The sequence below is a fragment of the Sceloporus undulatus genome, chromosome 2, assembly GCF_019175285.1.
Source record: "Sceloporus undulatus isolate JIND9_A2432 ecotype Alabama chromosome 2, SceUnd_v1.1, whole genome shotgun sequence".
Classification (NCBI taxonomy): Eukaryota; Metazoa; Chordata; class Lepidosauria; order Squamata; family Phrynosomatidae; genus Sceloporus; species Sceloporus undulatus.
Genome location: NC_056523.1, coordinates 170,558,058 through 170,578,597, shown reverse-complemented (window position 1 = coordinate 170,578,597; position 20,540 = coordinate 170,558,058). Strand labels below are relative to the sequence as shown.

General features: G+C 42.4%; 1 protein-coding gene across 2 annotated transcripts; it reads right to left on the bottom strand.

The window, feature by feature from the left end:
- Positions 1-3,080: 3,080 nt before the first annotated feature.
- Positions 3,081-20,046, bottom strand: LOC121923187 (17-beta-hydroxysteroid dehydrogenase type 6-like). Of its 2 annotated transcripts, XM_042453366.1 has the most exons (5): positions 19,965-20,046; positions 13,559-13,876; positions 7,877-8,135; positions 5,761-5,924; positions 3,081-3,805 (listed from the first exon to the last, which is right to left on the bottom strand). In XM_042453366.1, exons 2-5 carry the CDS (start codon positions 13,869-13,871, stop codon positions 3,585-3,587), a joined length of 957 nt encoding a protein of 318 aa, XP_042309300.1. In that variant the 5' UTR covers positions 13,872-13,876; positions 19,965-20,046; the 3' UTR covers positions 3,081-3,584. The 2 variants fall into 2 exon arrangements, with proteins under 2 accessions (XP_042309300.1, XP_042309299.1); XM_042453365.1 differs by lacking the exon at positions 19,965-20,046 and having other exon boundaries at positions 13,559-14,012.
- Positions 20,047-20,540: the final 494 nt, after the last annotated feature.

Genomic DNA, 20,540 nt, shown 5'->3' with positions numbered 1-20,540 from the left:
AAATTATTATTATTATTATTAAAAGGGCGGGTTTTTTTTTTTTTTTTTTTTTTTGGGTTCCATTGCCACGAATGAAGAGTAATTACACCAAATTGTGTGCTAATGCAGGGGAAATCAAAGCAAAATGTTTGGCATTGAAAGTGCCACAGAACAAGCATGACAGCAGCATTTCCACACATCAAAAATCATCCTCTGGAGAGCTGTGGGATCCTTTGTTCACTGGATCTGCCAAGGCCAAAGGAAATGGGATTTTCATTAAAGTATTTTTAAAAATGTCGGCTCGTAGCAGGAGAAGTAGTACATTTTGTAAAAATTAAGCTGGGAATAATAATAATTTAGTCAAAAAAAAATCTGTGGTGTTTCAGTTACTGACACTTCATCATCATTTGCTCTTTGTAATTGCTAACACTGGAGGAAATGGGACTTCCATTTAATAAAAAAGCTGAGCTTTTGGCAGGAACAGTTATATATTAGTGGTTGGAATGAACCGAGACTAGCAGCCTGGGGCTGTCATGTTTCCCTAAATTTTTTCCCCTTTCATTTAATACCAGCTGTTTCATAGAAACAGCTTCCTCCTCCATATCACATTTTTGAGGAGTATATTTATCATATTCTTGAGCTATGACCCCACTTACCTGGTTAATAATTTGCCCTAGAGATCATTAGTTTGAGGGCATTGGGTTTGAACCTAAACAGCCACTTTTTGAGCCGTGGAAATGCCTGATCAGGCTGCAGCATGTAGTTGCTGCGGCCCCGATCCAGCAACAAAAGAGGCAGCTGCAGGCCGCCCCTTAGGAGCAGTCTGTTCAGCCCCTGTATGAGCAAACCAGACTGCTAGATATGCTTGTGGCCAATCCATATGGAACATACATTCAGAAGACAAGGAGACATAGCCTACAATAATGATACAACCACCAAACACACACACACACAAATACAATGAATCAATCCTAATTTTCCTGCATTTCTATATGGATACAAGCGGGGGAAAGCTAGGTTTAATTCTGTTACAAATTGTATTATAGTGAACCATGCTTGCAAGATCAAGGTGTCAGGACTCTTTGATAAGCAGTGGCAAGAACACTGTTGGCTGCCATGGCCACCACCCACCTCCGAAGTCTTCTTCTGAATTTACTGTATATACTCAACTATAAGTCGACCTCATGTATAAATTGAGGGCAGATTATAGGGCTAAAATTAGGGAAATTGTCATGACCTGTCAGTAAGTCGAAGGTGGCTTCTATAGACCACTCCCCTTCCACTCTGCCTCCCTACCACTTCCACCTCCATTCTTCCAGCTGGGACGTGGCTGCTAGGGCTAGAGAGATGCGGCTCGGTTTGTAGCCGTACTGTCCAAGGATGCCTCGCAGGATCCGGACCTGGAGAGGATGCTTGGGAGGCAGGCAAAGGCGGCCCGAGAGACCTTGGTGGGGTGCAGAGGTGAGGCAACCCTGGGCAGTGCCTGAGCCTCTCCGCTACAGGGAACTCTTTCTTTCATTTTTTTTAAAGGCAGACAAGTGATGGAGTGTAGAGATCCTTCCGCCCCTGAGCCATCCACTACTGCTGCCTTTCTTGGCTGCCTTTAGCCAGGAGGACCCAAACAGCACCTGGCTACTAATTGTGCTCCTCCTTGCCTCCACTCCACCGGGGAAGGAGGCCTGCTCCAGTGACTGCAATACCATCTTCCTCCTTGGTGGCCCTCCCCACCAGCTCAGCCAAGCTGGGCTGGCACCCCTCAGACTTTGCTTCCTTGAAGGGGGACCCCTAGCCGCCCTTCCCTCTGGGATTCCTCCTCCCTGCCACCCAACTCCTCCCCACTGCCTGGCTCTGCTCTGAGGCAGGAGCCGCAAGGTGGGCCTGAGGGAAGCTGCTCCATCGGGGGGTCCCTGGAGGGGCATGGTGAACCCATCCGCCCTACACAGGTATCCTGCTTAGCAGCCCTCAGCAGGAATGGGACAAAGTGGATTCCGGAGGAGCTGGAGAACACATAGGACAACCTCCAGAGGACACCTGGAACCCCACCACCACCACGACCATCAGCATACTTGTTCTCTGGAGGTTGTCCTACATGTCCTCAAGCTGTTTCATCCCATCCCCTGGAAAATCCCCCAAAGCCACTGCTGCCATTTTTAAGCAGCATTACTATATTAATTCGTGTATAAGTTGACCCAGTTTTTGGGGTCAATTTTTTAGCTTAAATTTTTTGACTTCTAGATGAGTATATAGGGTAGCTGAAATCCTCAAAATAAGGGAATGCGGTGGGGGCATTTCCTAGAAACAATGTGTTGTTGTCAGCTGTCACTATTGTAATGCAAAGTAGTTTAGAATGGGTGGGTCTTGAATGGAAGCTTGTTGGCTTACAACCCATACAGCCATGTCTTTCCCTGAATCTCAGTACATCATCTCCATACACTATTTTGGTGTTAAATTAAAAGGATATTGTTTTTAAAAAGAGAGAGAACATTAGCCTCATTTACACACATAAACATATCCCCCAAATGCTCCCATTTACCAGGTACAGCCTAATTAATCATCCATCTCCCACTTTTTCAAATGTTCCAGTTTCTCTCTTCTTCTCTCACCTTCTCTCTTTGTCCTCAGCTTACTGGCACAAACTGAGTTCAAAGTACAAAAGTAATTTGTACTAAATATTTCAACAGAAAGAAGAAAGGAAGGAGAGAAGGAACAAGCAACAGCTTATACCTGTACTAGCTTATTTGTTCTTCCTCATTAATAACTTGACCACACTCTGATGTTGTCTGGCCACATATGTCCCAGTTTTCATCTTTGAAATGTTGGAGGATATGAAAGGAATGGATTCAGCATAGTGTTGGACTAAGGCTCTAAGAGACCAGGGTTCTAATCCCTGCTTGGTCACAGAAATCCACAGGATGCCCTTGGGTAAGTAACACTCTCTCAGCTCCAGAGGAAGGCAATAGCAAACCCCTCTGAACAAATCCTGCCAGGAAAACCCTAGGATGGGTTTGGCTTAGGGTCCCCAGAAGTCATGAATGACTTGAAGGCACACAAAAACAACAACAATGAATGAAGAAACATATCAGAATGTTGTACCACATACATACCTTAATAGAAAGCTTTTTTTAATCAATTACATGCAGAAATAGAGGGAATGGGATTCAAGTGGTGATAGCTATAGGTCTGTGATTGTGTCTAAGAAGAGGGGGGATTCTGATATTCACAGTTCAAAAATTTGTTTTTCTTTTCCTAGCACTCCTCTTTAATTGGGCTACATTGTATAACTTTGGAATAATGTCAACCCCACCAACAATATGAAAGAACTGTGGGCTCAATTCAGTTGGTGCTAAAAACAAATTGCTAGGCTCAGCTTGTATTTCGGGAGACCCAGTTCTTAAACGCTCAATGCAAGTTTGTTGTATCTGGCTCCGGTTCAATAATCTTCAGCTCTGGTTAAAACAACAACAAAGTAAATCCAAAAGTGAAGATACCTGCTTCAGTATCTACATACTTAAAGACACTTTTCTGGTATCCAGCATGAGGGGCAAAAACTAACTCTCAGCCCCATCCCCCTCTAAGAAATAACCCCCAAACTTTTCTGCTCCACTTTATACAGCTTGAGCAGGTTTTGGCCATGACCAGGTGAGGATCAAGTCTGCCAAGGCTGTGGGCAAGTAAGAGAGAGGAACAAAGAAGAACTGGGCATCCCAGCCCCCAGAATAGCGTGTACGTGGATGCTGGGACGTCAAGGCATGTTCCATGCAATCTGTGACCAGGAAGAGGTTTGTGCTGCACCGAGAATTAAGATTTTCTTTTAAAGACTTGTAAACTGTATGAAAAACAAACAGACAGGGGGAGTTCAGTGAAAATAGTTGTACTCCAAAATACAATGATACCAGAAAATAGAGTAACCCTAGATATACAGGTTGAGTCTCCCTTAAGCAGAATTCCAAAACCAGAAATATTCTAAAAACCAAAACAATTTTCATGGGTGGCTGAGATAGTGACTCCTTTCCTTTCTGATGGTTCAGTGTACATAAACTTTGTTGCACACACAAAAGTATTGAAAATATTGTATAAAATTACCTTTAGGCTGTGTGTATAAGATGTTTATGAAACATAAATGAATTTTGTGTTGAGACTTGGCTCCCATCTCCAAGGTATGTCATTACAGGTATTCCAAAATAAAATTTAAAAAAAAACCTGAAATCCAAAACACTTCTGATCCCAAGCATTTTGGATAAGGGAGACTTCAACCTGTAATGGCATGAGTGAATATATTGACAGTGCATTTCTCTCCTTCAGAAATACATTCCGAATTTGGGAAGTCCATCCCATTGTGAAATTACATATAAACTGAGATTATGCCTTGTCAAGAGAGGGGAAGCAGGTTGTGGCTAAGTGTTTAAAAATGAATTATTTGATTTCCAAACTGAGAGGACAGTTCCTGGACGGCTAACCTGTGCCACTGTTGACCCAGGAAGCAAAAGTGTATCAAGGTCCTACAAACTTGGCAGTGGCAAAATCAAGCAGTCTCTCTGCTTCTTCCCCATGCTAGAGCCACTGCCCCTTCACACAGGGTATGATAGACTAGAGGCAATGAAATATCAAGGCAGAGAGGGCTATATAGCATATCTAAGAAGAGGATTTGGAAAAGTTCAATTTTTTTACTATAGCTCTCAAAATCTCACACTAAACATGGCCACTGGCCATTCTGGCCTGGGGTTTCTGAGAGTTATAATCCCAAAAGTAACATTTCTAATATGGATCAGAGCTTGGGAAAGTTTATATTACAGTTGGCCCTCCGTATCCATGGATTCAACCATCCATGACTTATAAAATATTTTTTAAAAATATAAATTTCAAAAAGCAAACCTTGATTTCGCCATTTTGTATAAGGGACATGAATTTACTCTAGCGTTGTATTTAATGGGACTTGAGTATCCACAGACTATGGCGCAGTACAGACTGCCGAAAAACAGCGGCCTGCCAGCGCCTGTTTTTCCTCCAGAGGGAAGCCACAGCCGCCAAACCGCATGGCTTCCTTGCGGAGGAAAATGAACCCGAGAAAAGCGGGTTCTTTTAAAGCCACAGGGACGGCATAACAAGTGCGCCACTGGTGCACTTGTTATGTAAGCGCCATGTAGCAATATGCGTACGCCGCACGGTGTTTACGTAACAATGGCAGCGCCCATGTACACAGGGTGCTGCCATTGTTACGCCATATGTACGTACTAGGATTAGGGACCGTGAAGTTGCCACGTGGTCCCTAACCCTAGTATTGGCCCTGGTACGTTGCTTATTGGCGGTATGTCCCGGGCCTATAATATCCACTGGGGATCCCACAACCATCCATGGAGGTTCCTGCAACCAAACCCTGGTCCTAGTGGAAACCAAGGGCCCACTTTATAACTCAGAATCCCCAAGCCAACATGGGGGATTCTGGGAGTTATAGTCCAAAAACTGAACTTTTTCAAGCTCTGATCCATCATGCATTTTGAAGCAGACTTTGTAATAAGCCCAAAAGGTTTATTATCCCAGTACCCCCTTATGGTCCCCCAGGATTCTGAGACTTGTAGTCCAAGCTCTATAAACATTCCATCTTTCAAATTGATGGTGAGGCCCCACTAGCTGTTGCATCTACTAAGCCAGGTAGTATATAGAATCTTTATACTCATGGTTAGCAAATAAACAGAATCTCCCCGCACCACCACCACCACCATAAACAAACAAGATCCTGCCCACCAACAAAGCCTTCCCATTCTCTTCACATAAAGGACTCACAATTGTTGAAATAGGTGTGGCCATAGCTGTCTTTGATTTCCTGTGGGGTGCTGGTCCACTGAAGGTCCAAGCAGTCAAGGTTGTATTGGGCATTGGTCATGGATGTCAGGAAGTAGCCTGGCTCTATTATGGCTACTTTCACCCCAAATGGCTGCAGCTCACGCCTAGAAAGATATACATGATTAAGAGAAAGTTGTAAGCAGTCTGCACAGTCCCTGTTGTATGTATCAGTGCTGCCCAAAGTGGTGGCCCCTGGAACTGTGCTAGTCTATGAGCCATTAGCTGCCGATCCATGGAAAGTTTCCAGGAAATGATAAATAATAATAATAATAAATTTTATTTCTTTCCCACCTCCCCTCAAGGCTTGAAGTGGGGTGCAAACAGGTTAAAATATAAAACACAATTAAAAACACATAAACCTACAGTTTAAATACAGCACTATAAAATCATTAAAATGGACTCATAAGAGTTCATATACAAATTTTTAAAAAATTGTGATTTAAAATTGACTCAATAGGGTTGCCAGAAGAGATGTGTATTCAATGCTGTCTTAAATGCAATCAGCATTTTCAGCTAGTTGTAGCCAATGGTCATAGATATGGTACCAGTCCCTGGCATAATAAAAAAAAAAAAATAGAATGCTAATATCCCTCAGAAGAAAAGCCTGAAAAACACTGATTAAAAGACATTTGTCTCTCTCCCCCAGTGGATTATAGGGATGTAAACATATTTCCAAATTCTATTCCTCAGTGATACAAAATGTATCATGTATCAACATGTTGGCTGTGGGCTATGCCAATTGGGTATCCGCACTATTCAACATAATGCTCACCCCACTGTAAACATTCTCAACCACTAAAAGATTTTCTTTTTTTTTAATCCTTCAGTGCAGGGAGCAGTAACCTACTTTGTTAGGTTTGGAGTTGTTGGTTTCTGAGGGTTTTATGCAAAAAGAAAATATGGTTTTGCATTAAAACTGTGTAACATGCAAAATAAATGTTTTCTGTGCTAAATCATGGGATCTGGAGGGGGGAAAAACAATACTTTTTGCACAAACAGAATTTCCCCCCAAATTTCAGAACTGTGAAAAATGTTGAAACATTCCCATAACAAAAACTATCATAATGTCAGCTGTTGCCTATAAAACTTTTGAAATGTGTTGTTCTCATATGAATCAAATAAATGAAGATTTTCATCCGTAGCTGTATTTCAAGAAAATTAAATTGGCTGTTTTTCAGTATATCTGGTATGACAATCCAGTTTTATTCAGCAACAGACAGTAGTGCAATAGGAATGCCATAGGGGAAAGCCATCTTTAGTTTGATTGTTCATGAGCATTATTGGTAGCTACTTTATGTTCCCAGAGTCATTCAAATGCATAATGGCCTTGGATACCAAAACACTGACATGACGGCTGATTACTGAACTGGGGCACATTAATTTTTTAAAATAAAGGCTGGATGGCCATCTGTCGGGAGTGCTTTGATTGTGTATTCCTGCATGACAAATGGGGTTGGACTGGATGACTCTGGTGGTCTTTTCCAACTCTGGTTTTTTGATTCTATGATTCTATTATTCTCTGCTTGTCAATCCAGAAATATTGCAAAAAATATGGTTACATTGGGGCTGCTTCTAACCCATTTGACAAATACTTTAACCTACTTATCTCCCCACCCTCCGCCACCTGATCCCTTGCAGAGGGCTTTTGAAATTAGGATGAGGAACTAAGCAGGCATCACTTCAATCCAGACATAGAGGGGTCTTAAAACCAGACCACTTAGCATAAAATTAATTACTGTTTTCTACATTGATTTTACAAAGAACTAAAAAAAGAATAGTCCACACCCTTTAATAAAACCAGCTATCCAAATCCCAAATTATCATAATCTCTTCTACCCGATATCTCTTAATCTGGACAGCAGAGCCATTTGGAGACCACTTAGCATAAAAGTGAGCAAATGTGGTCCGCCCACCAGACGTTGTTGGACTGCACCTCCCATAGTTCCTCAATGTTGGCTATGGTAACTAGTGCTGATGGGAGCTTTAATTCATCAAACATCAAGAGAGCTGACATAATGGTTTGGTGAGTCTGACATTGGAAGTGGTTCAAGATTACCTGAGGGAGTCAGAAAAAGCCTCCACCCCATACTTAGAGGGACAGTAGCCTCCTCCATAGAAAGACAGTCGACCCAGGATGCTGGCCACGTTGACAATCCTTCCCCTGGCCTTCCTCACCAGAGGCAACATGTGCACCGTCACATCAATCAGCCCAAGGAGGTTGACATTCAGTACTTTCTCAAAGTCCTCTTTGGTCATCCATTCATTGGGGCCAACAGGTTGGATAATGCCTGCATTGTTTACCAAGCCCCAGAGCCCTGTAAGAGAAAAGGGTGCCATGTAAGCATAGAAGGAAATATATACAACAAAACAGCACCAAACAATTAAAAACTTTGTTGAGGTGGGAGTTCTTACATAGTTCCACCAGCAAGCCTTTGTAAACCAAGGATTAAAAATTATATGGACAAAAGCCATATAATTTTTAGACTGAAACTCCCAGCATTAGGCACCAGTGCCTATGCTAGTGTCCAACAATATCTGGGAGACTAGACTGTGCCCACTCAAGCAAGCAGTACAGTCTTGTTCAGGTTTACCTAGAAGTATGCAGTACTGTGCTTTACTCCCTAGCAAGGGAGTAAAGCACAGTACTCCGTAGCAAGGGTATTCAGATTTGCAGCATAATCTGTTTACTCTAAACAGATAATTGTACAGTATATATCTGTCACATTCACATGTAAGTGTTGGTGGGTAGTTGTTTTTTTTTAATTTAGCCCCCCTCGAATGACCTACATTGCTTGAAGTATACACTTCAACTGTCCTGATTTAGCATAATTAGCAGGGATAGTCCTAATTAATCTTCTGTCATCCCACTTTTTCTGCAGCTTTCCAAATGTCCCAGTTTCTCTCTCTTCTTTCCACTTTCTCCCTTTGTCTTTGGTTTATTTCAGTTCAATGTGCAAAAGTCATTTACAGTCAGTTTAGTGGGTGCAGAGGAGAGGAGGGGGCATAATCTTGTCCTTCCCACTTGGCTCAGGCAAAAGCAAACTGCAGCCTCTCCTAGCCTCTGTGTTCCTCTTCATTAATAACTTTGCTATCTTGGCCACACTCTCCTTTGGCTTGGTCACATGTGTCCTGGTTTTCATCTGTGAAATGTCAGAGCATATGCTGAAGTACATTTGTCTAAACCCTGTTCCAGTACTTATAGTGAGCTAGAGTGAAGGAACAGAGAAGCCTTTGCTTGTTTCATGGTCTGTTTATTTTTGTATAGGAAAGACATCTCCTTCCTGCCGCCTGATGTTGAGGGGTTGTTCTCACTGGCTTATACTCCGGTTTACAAATTGAATTCAAGGTGTAGCGTTCCTACTGAAACCCGAATTAACTCTAGAACAGTTCTAGATTAACCCGATATCGTTTTCACTACGATTCGAATCTGAATCGGTGTATTTTATTTAATCCGGGTTAGAGGCTTATAAACTGGAGTAAAAAAATAGAAGGGTCGACCCTTCTATTTTTCCTTGATTCAGGATAGGAATCGGAGTATTTAAATAGGAACGATTCAGCCTCTGAATCAGGTTAACTGGGTGGGAGGAGCGGAGCGCGATGGGCTGGCCTGGGAGTGTCACCCTCTTTGGTTTCTTTCTGCATCGCCAGCACCATTTTCTTCCATTCACATAATAGCCTTTCCTCCGGTGGATTGCAACCTCCCCTCTGCTCCTCATTCATAGACCAATGTGTGAGGAGAGCCATTGAACACCATTTTTAACTATTCTTTCTTTTTCACCTCTGCCTGAGCACCAGATGGGCTTTGGAGGACAGCCCAGAGATCAATGGGTCAGGCAAAGCGAATTTGGGGACCCGAGGCTCTTTCCAGAAGAACTATGGGATGGGTTTTGCAGGACATATCCCTGCTTCATGGCTCTCCAGACAGCCAGGGAGCCCTCCAGACAGCCCAGAGATCAATGGGGGAGGCTGCAGGCAAAGCGAATTTGGGGAACCGAGGCTCTTTCCAGAGAAACTATGGGATGGGTTTTGCAGGACATATCCCCACTTCATGACTCTCCAGACAGCCAGGGAGCCCTCCAGATAGCCCAGAGATCAATGGGGGAAGCTGCAGGCAAAGCGAATTTGGGGAACCAAGGCTCTTTCCAGAGGAACTATGGGATGGGTTTTGCAGGACATATCCCCACTTCATGGCTTTCCAGACAGCCAGGGAGCCCTCCAGACAGCCCAGAGATCAATGGGGGAGGCTGCAGGCAAAGCGAATTTGGGGAACCGAAGCTCTTTCCAGAGGAACTATGGGATTCTTTCCCAATGAAGCCCTCTGCCTTCTCCTCCTTGATCTGATTTGGCGAAAACACAGGCACACACACTATATAGATAGGGGTGTGTGTGTGTGTGTGTGTGTGTGTGTACACACATGTTTATATATGAATGCATATATATATTATGGGAATTATGGGTTATGGGAACTGTTGTGTTTGTGAGTCATTTATCCTCCTCTGCCTGAGAGTGCTGGTGCCATAATAAACTACCATTCCCAGGATTCCCTAGCACTGAGTTATGGCAGTTAATATGGGGAGACACAGAAGAGGATGAATAAGGCTCCTTCTTGTCTGGGGAGACGCAACAGAAGAGCCTCGGATGCAGATGATTTTCATTGGCTGCCGCCCCTCCAAAAAAATCACTCCCCAAATCTCCAAGCCAGAAGGATGACTGCTTGCTGGAGGAACTTCCCCCAGCCTCTCAGGGGTCTTTCTTCCAAGGCAGCCAAGCAGAAGTGCTTTGGGGAGACAGTTTTCTCTCTCCCTCAACCATCCTTCCCCATGAATAACAAAAGTAAGAGAGACCAGAAATTACAGGACTCAGAGCTTAGGCTCATAGGCTCATGGGCACTTTAAGCGCCTCCTCATTGGCTCTTTTTTAAAAAAACACGAAATTTAAAACAAATTAAAAACGGTCAGGTAGTGGGAACGCAGGTGCATGTTACTCTGAATTATTGTGACGTCATGATGATATCGCTTTGATTGACAGCCAAAAAAGGTGAATGCGAACGAAATAACGCTAAAACCGGTTTATATATACACCGATTCATTATTGAATAGGAACGAAAGCGGATCATTTAAAGCGAATCAGTTGGTAAATGAGAACGAAGAAAAAAAGCGATTTGGAATGCGGGATAACTCCCGTGTTATTTTGAATCGGTTTTACCGAAACCGGTGTATTTTAAATCGTTGTAAATCGTAAGTGAGAACAACCCCTTAGACAAACAGGGCACACTGGTGCCTGAATATAAATGTGGTTGTCACCATTTGCTCTATTTAGAGCTGGTTGGTGATTGAGATAATGGGATCTTCTCAGCAGGGCCACAAAGCAAGGCCAACTCCAGATACTTTGCTGCCTGAGAGGAAGAAGTATACAGTATTTCTTTATTTCTTATTAAAACACTTCTATGCTATCATGGAATCTCAGGGTGGTGTAGAAAATCAAGAACATATTAAAAAATCCAGATTAAAGTCATAAATTGTTTAAACTAGATCAAAACATATTAAATACTGTTGTTGTTGTCTTCTAATCATTTCTAATTTATGGCAACCTTTGTCAGGATTGAGGGATCCTGGAAAATGGCCAGATATGGGACAAGGGTAAGAGGGTTACTATAAGTCAAAGGAAGCCATGATGAGTAGGTATTTAAATCCAGATGAAGCAATGGGATATGATGCAATTATGGCAGGACATAAAATCAGCAAGTGGCAAAAAGTCATTCCACATGGGAGACTTGTATAGATGTGACACACTGGGAAGAGGCTGGACTAAGTGCCTGTGTACAGTGGTCCCTCGGCTTACACGGGGGATCCGTCCAGGACCCCCCCCCCCCGCCTAAGCTGAACGCCATAGAGCAAGTCCCATTCGATTGAATGAGGCTTGTGCTTGCAGCGCAGGAGAGCACGTGCACTGCCGCACACACACCATTCATTCTCCAGTCGTGCGGCTTCCGCGTAAGCAGCACTGTATAACAGAGGAGATCCAGTGTCCAGTGTGGGTGCCAAATGGTGTATTATATGGGCATGAGATTCTGTCCGTGTGAGTACTGATTTGTATATAGTGGAACAAAGATTAAAGTGCCTCAGACTGAAAGCTCAGCATGTTGTTTGCTGCTTCTCTGTGTGGGAAATGGTTTTCTCCAGTCAGCACAAGCTCAGAGTGCCTCTTTGGTGTTGGATCCAGGCGTACTGCTTCGAAGGTGTATACTGATGGTCGCGCAAATGCTCCAACAACCTTGACACAATTTGTTCAGAGGGAGGTTGCCTTTGCTTTCCATTGAGGCTGAGAGAGTGTGATTTGCCTAAGGTAAGCTAGTGGGTTTCCATGGCCAAGCAGAGATTTGAACCCTGGTCCCCAGAGTGGTAGTCCAACACTAAAACCACTATACCATGCTGGCACTCATGTTAAATATAGCAACAGTTAAAACCACTTTAAAAGTTAGAACATTTTAAAACCATGCATACTTTGAAATAAATGAGTTGTGGAAAGCTTTAATAAGAAGCCGCATGTTGGTGTGGTACTGGAAAGAAACTAACATTGGCACCATTCAGCCTTCCAAGTGGAGGGCACTCTCAGGTGAGAAGGCCATCTCCCACGACCTCCCACAGAGTAGTCCAATTACAATATTTTGTCCCTGACACAAGATGATCCAGAGCATATGTATTTATTTCCCTCTCTGATAATATAATACAACAATAAATTAGCCTGGTAACCCATTTAGAGTTGTTTTGTGATACATAAAGCCAGCTCCTTAGGACATGATTCTGAACCAAGTGCAGTGGAGCCTCCAAACTTTGGTCCAAAACACACTACAGAAATAATCCAGTTTCAGACTGCTTTAACTGCCCTGGCTCAATAGTAGGAAATTCTGCAAACTGTAGTTTTGTGAGCCATTTAACCTTTTCTGTCAGAGCTCTGATGCCAAAATAAACTATAATCCCCAGGATTTCCTAGCACTGAGCCAGTAATGTTAAAGCAGTCTCAAACTGGATTATTTCTGCAATGTGTTTTGAACCTTTGTTAGACTTCAACTCTCAGAAGCTCCAGCCAACAGGGCAAAAAGTGAAGGAGTCCAAGAGTTGGAAGTCCAACAGTTTCTGGAGTCTTGCTATTTGAAAACCTCTTTAGCTAGTGACCTGTGACGCCAGCCAGTGAGAAAGGTGTGGTTCTTTGATATTGTAAGGGTATAGAAATCAGCCAAGAGCCAGCATGATAGTGTGATTTGAGTATTGGACTATAACTCTGGAGATCAGGGTTCGATTCCCCACTTGACCATGGAAACCACTGGGTGATCATGGGTGAGTGATACACACTCAGCCCCAGAAAATCCTGTGATAGTTTTGCCTTAGGGTTACCATAAGTTGGAAATGACTTGAAGGCACACAACAACAACAACAAATCAGAAAATATTCCCAGTACACAAAAATGTAATAAATTATTACAACTATGGCTTCAAAGATATAGCTGTGTTAGTCTGTAGAATCAGTATGTAGAGAGATCTTGTAGCACCTTTGAGACTAACTGAAAGAAAGAAGTTGGCAACATGAGCTTTCCTAGACTTTATTCTACTTCCTCAGATGCCAAATAACTATGGCTGTTTTTGAGGTACCAATCTAAAAAGATAACACTTTCTGCAACATGCTTCATCCTGAAGCCCAGATCCTGAAAAACCTGCAAGAACAGGAGTCACCTACTGTACCTTTGTTCCCAACATGTTCTTTCACCCACTCGGTTGCTGCTGCCACACTCTCTGTGCTGGTGACGTCCAAAATGGTGGTTTTCAGCCGATCAGATGTGAGTCTCTCCAACTCTTCTGCCCCTTTCTGGGTGAAACAGGCCGCCAACACATGCAGACCCTGAATATCCAGCTGTTTAGCTAGCTTGTTCCCAAAACCAGAGTCGCAGCCGGTGATGAAGACATATTTCTCTGTGAGGTTTTCCACAATCTTTGTCTCCCGATACAACCGTATTAAAAAGTACAGCAAGACTGCCAGTGCCAGATAGAACCACATGCTTGCTGTGAATTAAAACAAGATAAAACAAAACGCAGAGTGTTGGTATTTCCACATACACATAGCCCAGATTTAATTTCATCCATGTATTATTTTAACATTAACATCAGGAAGCTCAGATAATAGTTTGCTCTGTCCAAAGGATTAGGGAGAAAGGTAAGGTAATGATTAAATAAACCATACTTACCATTCCACTCTACAGTTCATTGCCCCTTTTCCTGAACAGATGTCATTCCCTACAAAGGGGTCAATGTCTGCGTTTGTCATATTAGCTAAAATTAAATCTGTTGAAAAATTAACAGAGGGTAATGCTAAGGGTAGTACTGCGATACGTTGAAGGTAAAAATCTATAAGTTTTACCAGTGGAATCAAAATCATAAGGAAAGTGGAAGCTGATGAAAGAAAGAAAAAATAGCTCAGGATGCATTTAGAAGAAACTTTCAAACAGTCTCTAGAATATTCAAATAGTTTTTGTTTAATTATGCAAGAGTTACCTGGTTTCACCTCACATACACACCTTGTTAGTTTTGGATAAAACATTTGTTCAAACATGTTAAATTGCTATTCCTTTTTGTGCTGTAGGAACCTATCCCCATTCTTTCTATATTATTTCTAATTCTGATATCAAGATTTCAGTTAAAGACACCCAGGAACACATCTACTTTGTTAAGCTATACCTGTATTTTACTGTTTTATCAGTGCTTTATTACAGGTTTAGACTCCCTGATCTGGAAATCCAGGATCCAAAATAATCCAAAATTGTCCACATGAGTGCCTGAGATAGTGACACTTTTGCTATCTGATGGTTCAGTGTACACAAATTTTGTTTCTTGCACAAAAATATTTAAAATCTTGCGTATAAAGTTACCTGAAAGCTCTGTGTATAAAGTGTTTATGAAATATAAATAAATGTCATATTTATACTTCGGTCCCATATTCAAGATATCTCATGTATGTGCAAATATTCCAAAATCCAAAATATTTCTAGTGCCAAGCATTTTGTGTAAGGGCCACTCAACCTATATTTTTTAAATCACATTTCAGAGGCTTTATGCTGCAATATCCTAAATTACTCAAGAACATTTGGAAGGAAGAACTGTATAGAAAGGTCTGAACAAATAAAATATAAACAAATAAACATTTTTAAACAAAAATACAATGACCATCATCAGTTCAAGCATCATGACACCCACGCTGACATGGCATCAGTTTCACTTACAAGTTCAGACAAAACTGTGCCCATTGCTGGGCTTAGAAACTACAGTATGGAAAAACAATTAACTACTGCCAACTGCCCCAGGACCAGGACCAGTTTGTCTTATATTTGCCTTACCCTGATTCTCAGTTACAACTGATCGGGAAACATTACTTTCTTGATCTTTTTTTCTGTGAAGATTTTGTACAAATAGTACCACTTTAGGAAGATTTAAAACAATTACCACTCCATTGTACTCCACTGAACTTGTCCTTGATCACAATTTTAAGTTTGGTTTCTTCCCTTCAAATAAGGGTGACAAACATGTGGCTCTCCAGATGTTGTCAGGATGCACTTTCCATCAAGCCCAGGCAGTACAGCCAATGAGGGATGTTTTGACTTACAATCCAATGACATGAACTGGACTGAAACTCCAGTCCTTGTTTTCCACTCCTACTTTAGAGCAAAAGAGGCATAAAGTCCCAAGGTGATGAAAAATCAACCACTGCTAAGTGAGAGCAGCAGTGTTATGTTACCTAGCCATAAGCCACACTGAGCTATTTTTCTTTTCTTTAAAGTAAGGCCTTTTTTAAAAAAAATACATAAATGAATAAAATGGCAGGGGTATCACAGAGCCAGTGTGAAGCATTTGTTTGAGTGTTGGACAAGGCTAGTGTTCAAATCCCCACTGGGCCATGGAATGGGCAAGTCCCATTTTCTCATTCTCAGAGGAAGACAGTAGCAAACCTCTCCTGAACAGATCTTAAGAAGAAAGCCCTATGAAAAAGTCACCATAAGTCAGAGTTGACTTAAAGGCACACAACAGCTTCTTTGATATCTTATTTTTCAGCACTCTGAGAGTTTTTACTAAAGGCTGACACAGATGGATTCTTTTAAAAATAGATAAATGAATAAAATGGCAGAGGTATGATTTGAACTAGCCACATCTTCACTCACATCCCACAGACCAAGCCTATAACAGTCTACTCAAAAGAAAGGCAATTACCACATGGCAGTACTGTGGCTAAAACGTGGCTAAAAAATTCCCAAAGCACTAAGCATGGGTGTGATAGCCAATTGCGCTTGCCTTTCGTGATTTAATCGCCATTGAGATGTCCCGCTCCTCTCCCGTCATCAAAGCATTCGCAGAGCAGCCATTTTTCAACAACGGGGACTTCCGTTATTTGAGAAATGGCTGCTCCCTAAATGCTTTGATGACAGGAGAGGAGCGGGACATCAGTGATAATTAAATCATGAGAAGTAAGCTCAATTTGCTATCACACCCATGCACTTTGGGAATGATTTAGCCACGGTAAGCCTCCGTGTGATAATCACCATTGTGTCATGAGCCAGTGTGCCATAGCAGTTTGAATGTTGGACTGCAACTATGGAGACCAGGGAATCCCATCTCAGCCATGAAACCCATTGGGTGACCTTGGGCAAGTCATATGCTCTCAGCCTGAGGGGAAGGCAATGGCAAACCTCCTCTAAACAAATCTGGCCAAGAAAACCCCATGATAGGTTCATCTCAGGGTCACCATAATCAGAAACAACTTGAAAGGACACAACAACAAGAAGTGGTGCGCATAGGAATGCAACTTCAGCCTCTATACTGCACCACACCTACAACCTAATCTATCTGGTTCCACTACAATTAACTTAGCAAGTGGAAAAGTCAACTATTTTATTGACTTTATTGACGCAAGGACAAATCATGTTACCCCAGGGGCAAAGTACTGTAGCTTGATAATGCATAGCTTAATAGCAGATCCAAGGGTGGGGGGGGGGCACATTTTGGAAAAGTGGCATTGTTTACTAGGGAATTCTGAATGTTCTAGTTCACAATTTTAACTTTTCCAAACTTGCTGGGAGAAGGCGTTTGCTACTGGGACATGGCAGTTGCAAACAATTAAAGCCTCTTCCCCTGGTCCTGATGCATGATTTTGGAGTTTCATGACTACTGACTATATACTTAACAACAACAACAAAACAGAAGCAACAGCATGCCAAACTAATGTTTAGTTTAGCCCCCAGTAAGCAAGGTCACTTGTGGCTAGTTGTTGGGGTGCTTACACTGTAGAAATAATGTACTGTAGTTAGATACCACTTTAAATGCTGTAGAGCCATGCCATGGAATCCTGAGATTTTTTTGCTTTACAAGGTCTTTAGTCTTCTCTGGTGTGATTCAGAAAACTACAGATCCCAGGATTCTATAGGAAGGAGCCATGGCAGTTAAAGTGGTGTCAAACTGCATTATGTCTACAGTGTAGATGCTCCCTTGGATAGGAGACCCCCAACAAATGCCAGGTGCTGTAGGCTATATTGCAGAGTCTTCCTTGCTTAAGAAAACCCTATGAAATCCATGGGGTTGCCATAAGTCAACAAATGACTTGAAGGCACATGCACAGGTTTACAGCTGATAATGGCAATGGTGTTTATGTGCACCCCACAATACTATATGCATGAGTATTCTTACATATGTCCATAAAATTCCTGTTTTATATGCATGTGCTAGAATTCTAATGATATAATAGTAGATGTTTGCTTCAATGTGTTGCCAACCCAACTTCTCTGGGGAAAACTTTGCTAGGATTCATAACCCACTGCTCATGCATAACCCATTGCTTATTTTTGTTCTATACATACAGCACATTGTTAGAGGAAAAGAGGGAGGACCTTACCACACGGAGGCTTTTTTGAGGCGTCAGTTCGCATTGGCCATTCGTATTCGCGTCATATCGCAACATTCATCCACACTCGCACTCTCTGATACACTTTGCCAATTCGTATTCGCGTCATATCGCATCATTCATCACACCTGGGCGGCCTTCCGGATCGAGGTCTTGCGCATCGCCAAAGCGTATTCACGCAAAGCGATGCCAGTGCAGATTGGATCACCACACCAGCCCAATACAATGTGTGTTCGCTGATCGCATTGGCACTTTGCGCATGCTCTGTGGGGCTCTGAACGGGCACAACATTTTTAACTTCTGGGGGTGAAGAATAAGGTCACTGTTTAGCGCGGTATATCGCGAGATTTGCTGCCTTTAGCCACTACGAAAGGGGTATGCACCATCTCTGTGTGTGTGTATGCACACACATAAATACATCATACTATATATATAACACACACACACACACACCACACACACCACCACACTAGTGGACAGCCAAAAGTGTGATGCCTTTTTTATGTGTACACACACATTTGTCTGTATGAGAGAGTGTGTGTGTGTTGTGTGTGTCTTTTTAGATTGTTAGCCTGAGGGCAGGGAACCGTCCAATTAAAAAGATGTATGTACAGCGCTGTGTAAATTTACAGCGCTTTATAATAAAGGTTAATAATATATATATATATATTATATACACACACACACACACATACACACAAACACACACATATATACAAAAACACACTGTGCCACAGCCAAAACTGTGATGCCTTATTTATATGTGTACACACACATCTGTCTGCTTGAGTGTTTATATATATGTGTGTGTGTGTGTGTATATATATATATATATGTATTACACACACACACACTTATAGTGTTACTGCCAAAAGTATGAGCGGTATTAATGTGTACATACACAGCGTTTGTGTGTTATACACATACATATACATATACCACACACACATCTATATATATATACACAAACACACACACACACCAAACTGTGGAGCAGCCGAAAGTGTAATGCTGCATGTATATGCTTGCACACACATCTTTGGTGTGTGTATGTGTGTGGTGTGTGTGTATATATATATACACCACACATACATATACATAACACACACGCACACACCACACACACAAACGTGGAGCAGCTGAAAGTGTAATGCTGAATGTATATGCGTGCCACACATCTTGTGTGTGTGTGTGTGTATATATATATATACACACATACATATACATATACACACACGCATATACACACACACACACACACAAACACACACACCCACACACACACTGTGGAGCCGTGAAAGTGTAATGCTGCATGTATATGCTTGCACACACATCTTGTGTGTGTGGTGTGTGTGTGTATATATACATACATACACACACACACACCCACATATACACACACAAACACACACCACACACACTGTGGAGCAGCTGCAGGAAAGTAATGCGCATGTATATGCTTGCACACACATCTTTGTGTTGTGTGTTGTTATATATAATGTATATATATATATACATACATACACACACACACACACTGTGGAGCAGCTGAAAGTGTAATGCTGCATGTATATGCTTGCACACACACTTTGTGTGTGTGTGTGTGTGTGCGTGTGTGTGTGTATACACACACACACACACACACACATATACATATACATCCCCCCCCACAACACACAAAGTTCCGCTTATCTCGTCAGTGGAAAAATCGCTCCCCAGCCCCAGCAGTTGTCCTGAAGGGGAAAGGGCCAACGGAAGGAGATGGGGGAAATTCCAGCGCCAGCATCATGGAGATTTGTAACCCGGTGGTCTTCAGGAGAACCAGCGGATTGGATGGACACACCAGCCAAAGCAGCAGAGGTTTCGCACTGGCCATCAATGCGGATCAGCCGATCCCCTGATTTTGTGGACTTGGAAACGAGGGAGCCGGCTGCCTTCAGTTCGGAACCACAGCTGAATACGCATCGGCCAAAGCAATTCACGTTATATTGCATTGGTCAATGCAATTCAGAGCTCACAGGTGTGGAACTCCAATGCATATAAACACAAATACGCATTGGCCAATACGAACTGACGCTAAAAAAGCCCCCGTGTGTAAGGTCCGGAGACTCTCTCTCACCACACACCCCTTATGTAAAATCGTGGGCAACCTGTGCCAGAAATAAACTAAATGGCATTGCTTACCTCAGAATTAAATGGCATGCTTACCTCAGAATTCAGCTCACCCTGACTGTTCAACCTGTCTGAAACGGAAGCCCTTTGCAACCTAGAGGGATATCTATAAAACTCTTCCCACCCATCCCAGCCCAGGATTTTGTACAAAGGTTTGGGATAGGCTGAAAGTCAGCAAATACCAGGTTCTGTGGTAATAGTGGTGAAAGTCCAAATCCTGGGTTGTATCTGTGCAACGCCATTCTGGGTGTGATCCAACAATTTTTCTATATTGATTTAAGTCCTCTAAGGTCAGGATCACATGGCATGGAGCTGAGCTACTTGGCATCACCTTCAGGGCAATGGCTCCTGTTTGCTCACAAGGCCAAACCACACTGCAATTGAATAGAAGTGTCCTGCCAAATCTGTTTTGCCTTTTGATTGCACCTGTCTGGCTGCAATCCCAGTGCATAACTGGAGGCTTGCCAAATGTTCCATTATTTGAAAGATGAGGAAAAATGCCTGCTTTTTTTCCCCAGAACTATAATGTTGTGGTTGACTGTTGGACTATGACTCTGGAGACCAGGTTTGATCCTAAGTTAGCCATGGAAAGCCACTGGATGACCTTCGGCA

Excerpts from the sequence above, each read along its gene's own strand:
- LOC121923187 (XM_042453366.1), bottom strand. The coding sequence starts at position 13,871 with ATGTGGTTCTATCTGGCACTGGCAGTCTTGCTGTACTTTTTAATACGG. Across the intron at positions 8,136-13,558 it reads AGAACATGTTGGGAACAAAG|GGCTCTGGGGCTTGGTAAAC; the intron begins GTACAGTAGGTG and ends TTTCTCTTACAG. Across the intron at positions 3,806-5,760 it reads CCACACCTATTTCAACAATT|TTTACAAGTCTTTAAAAGAA; the intron begins GTGAGTCCTTTA and ends TTTTTCATACAG.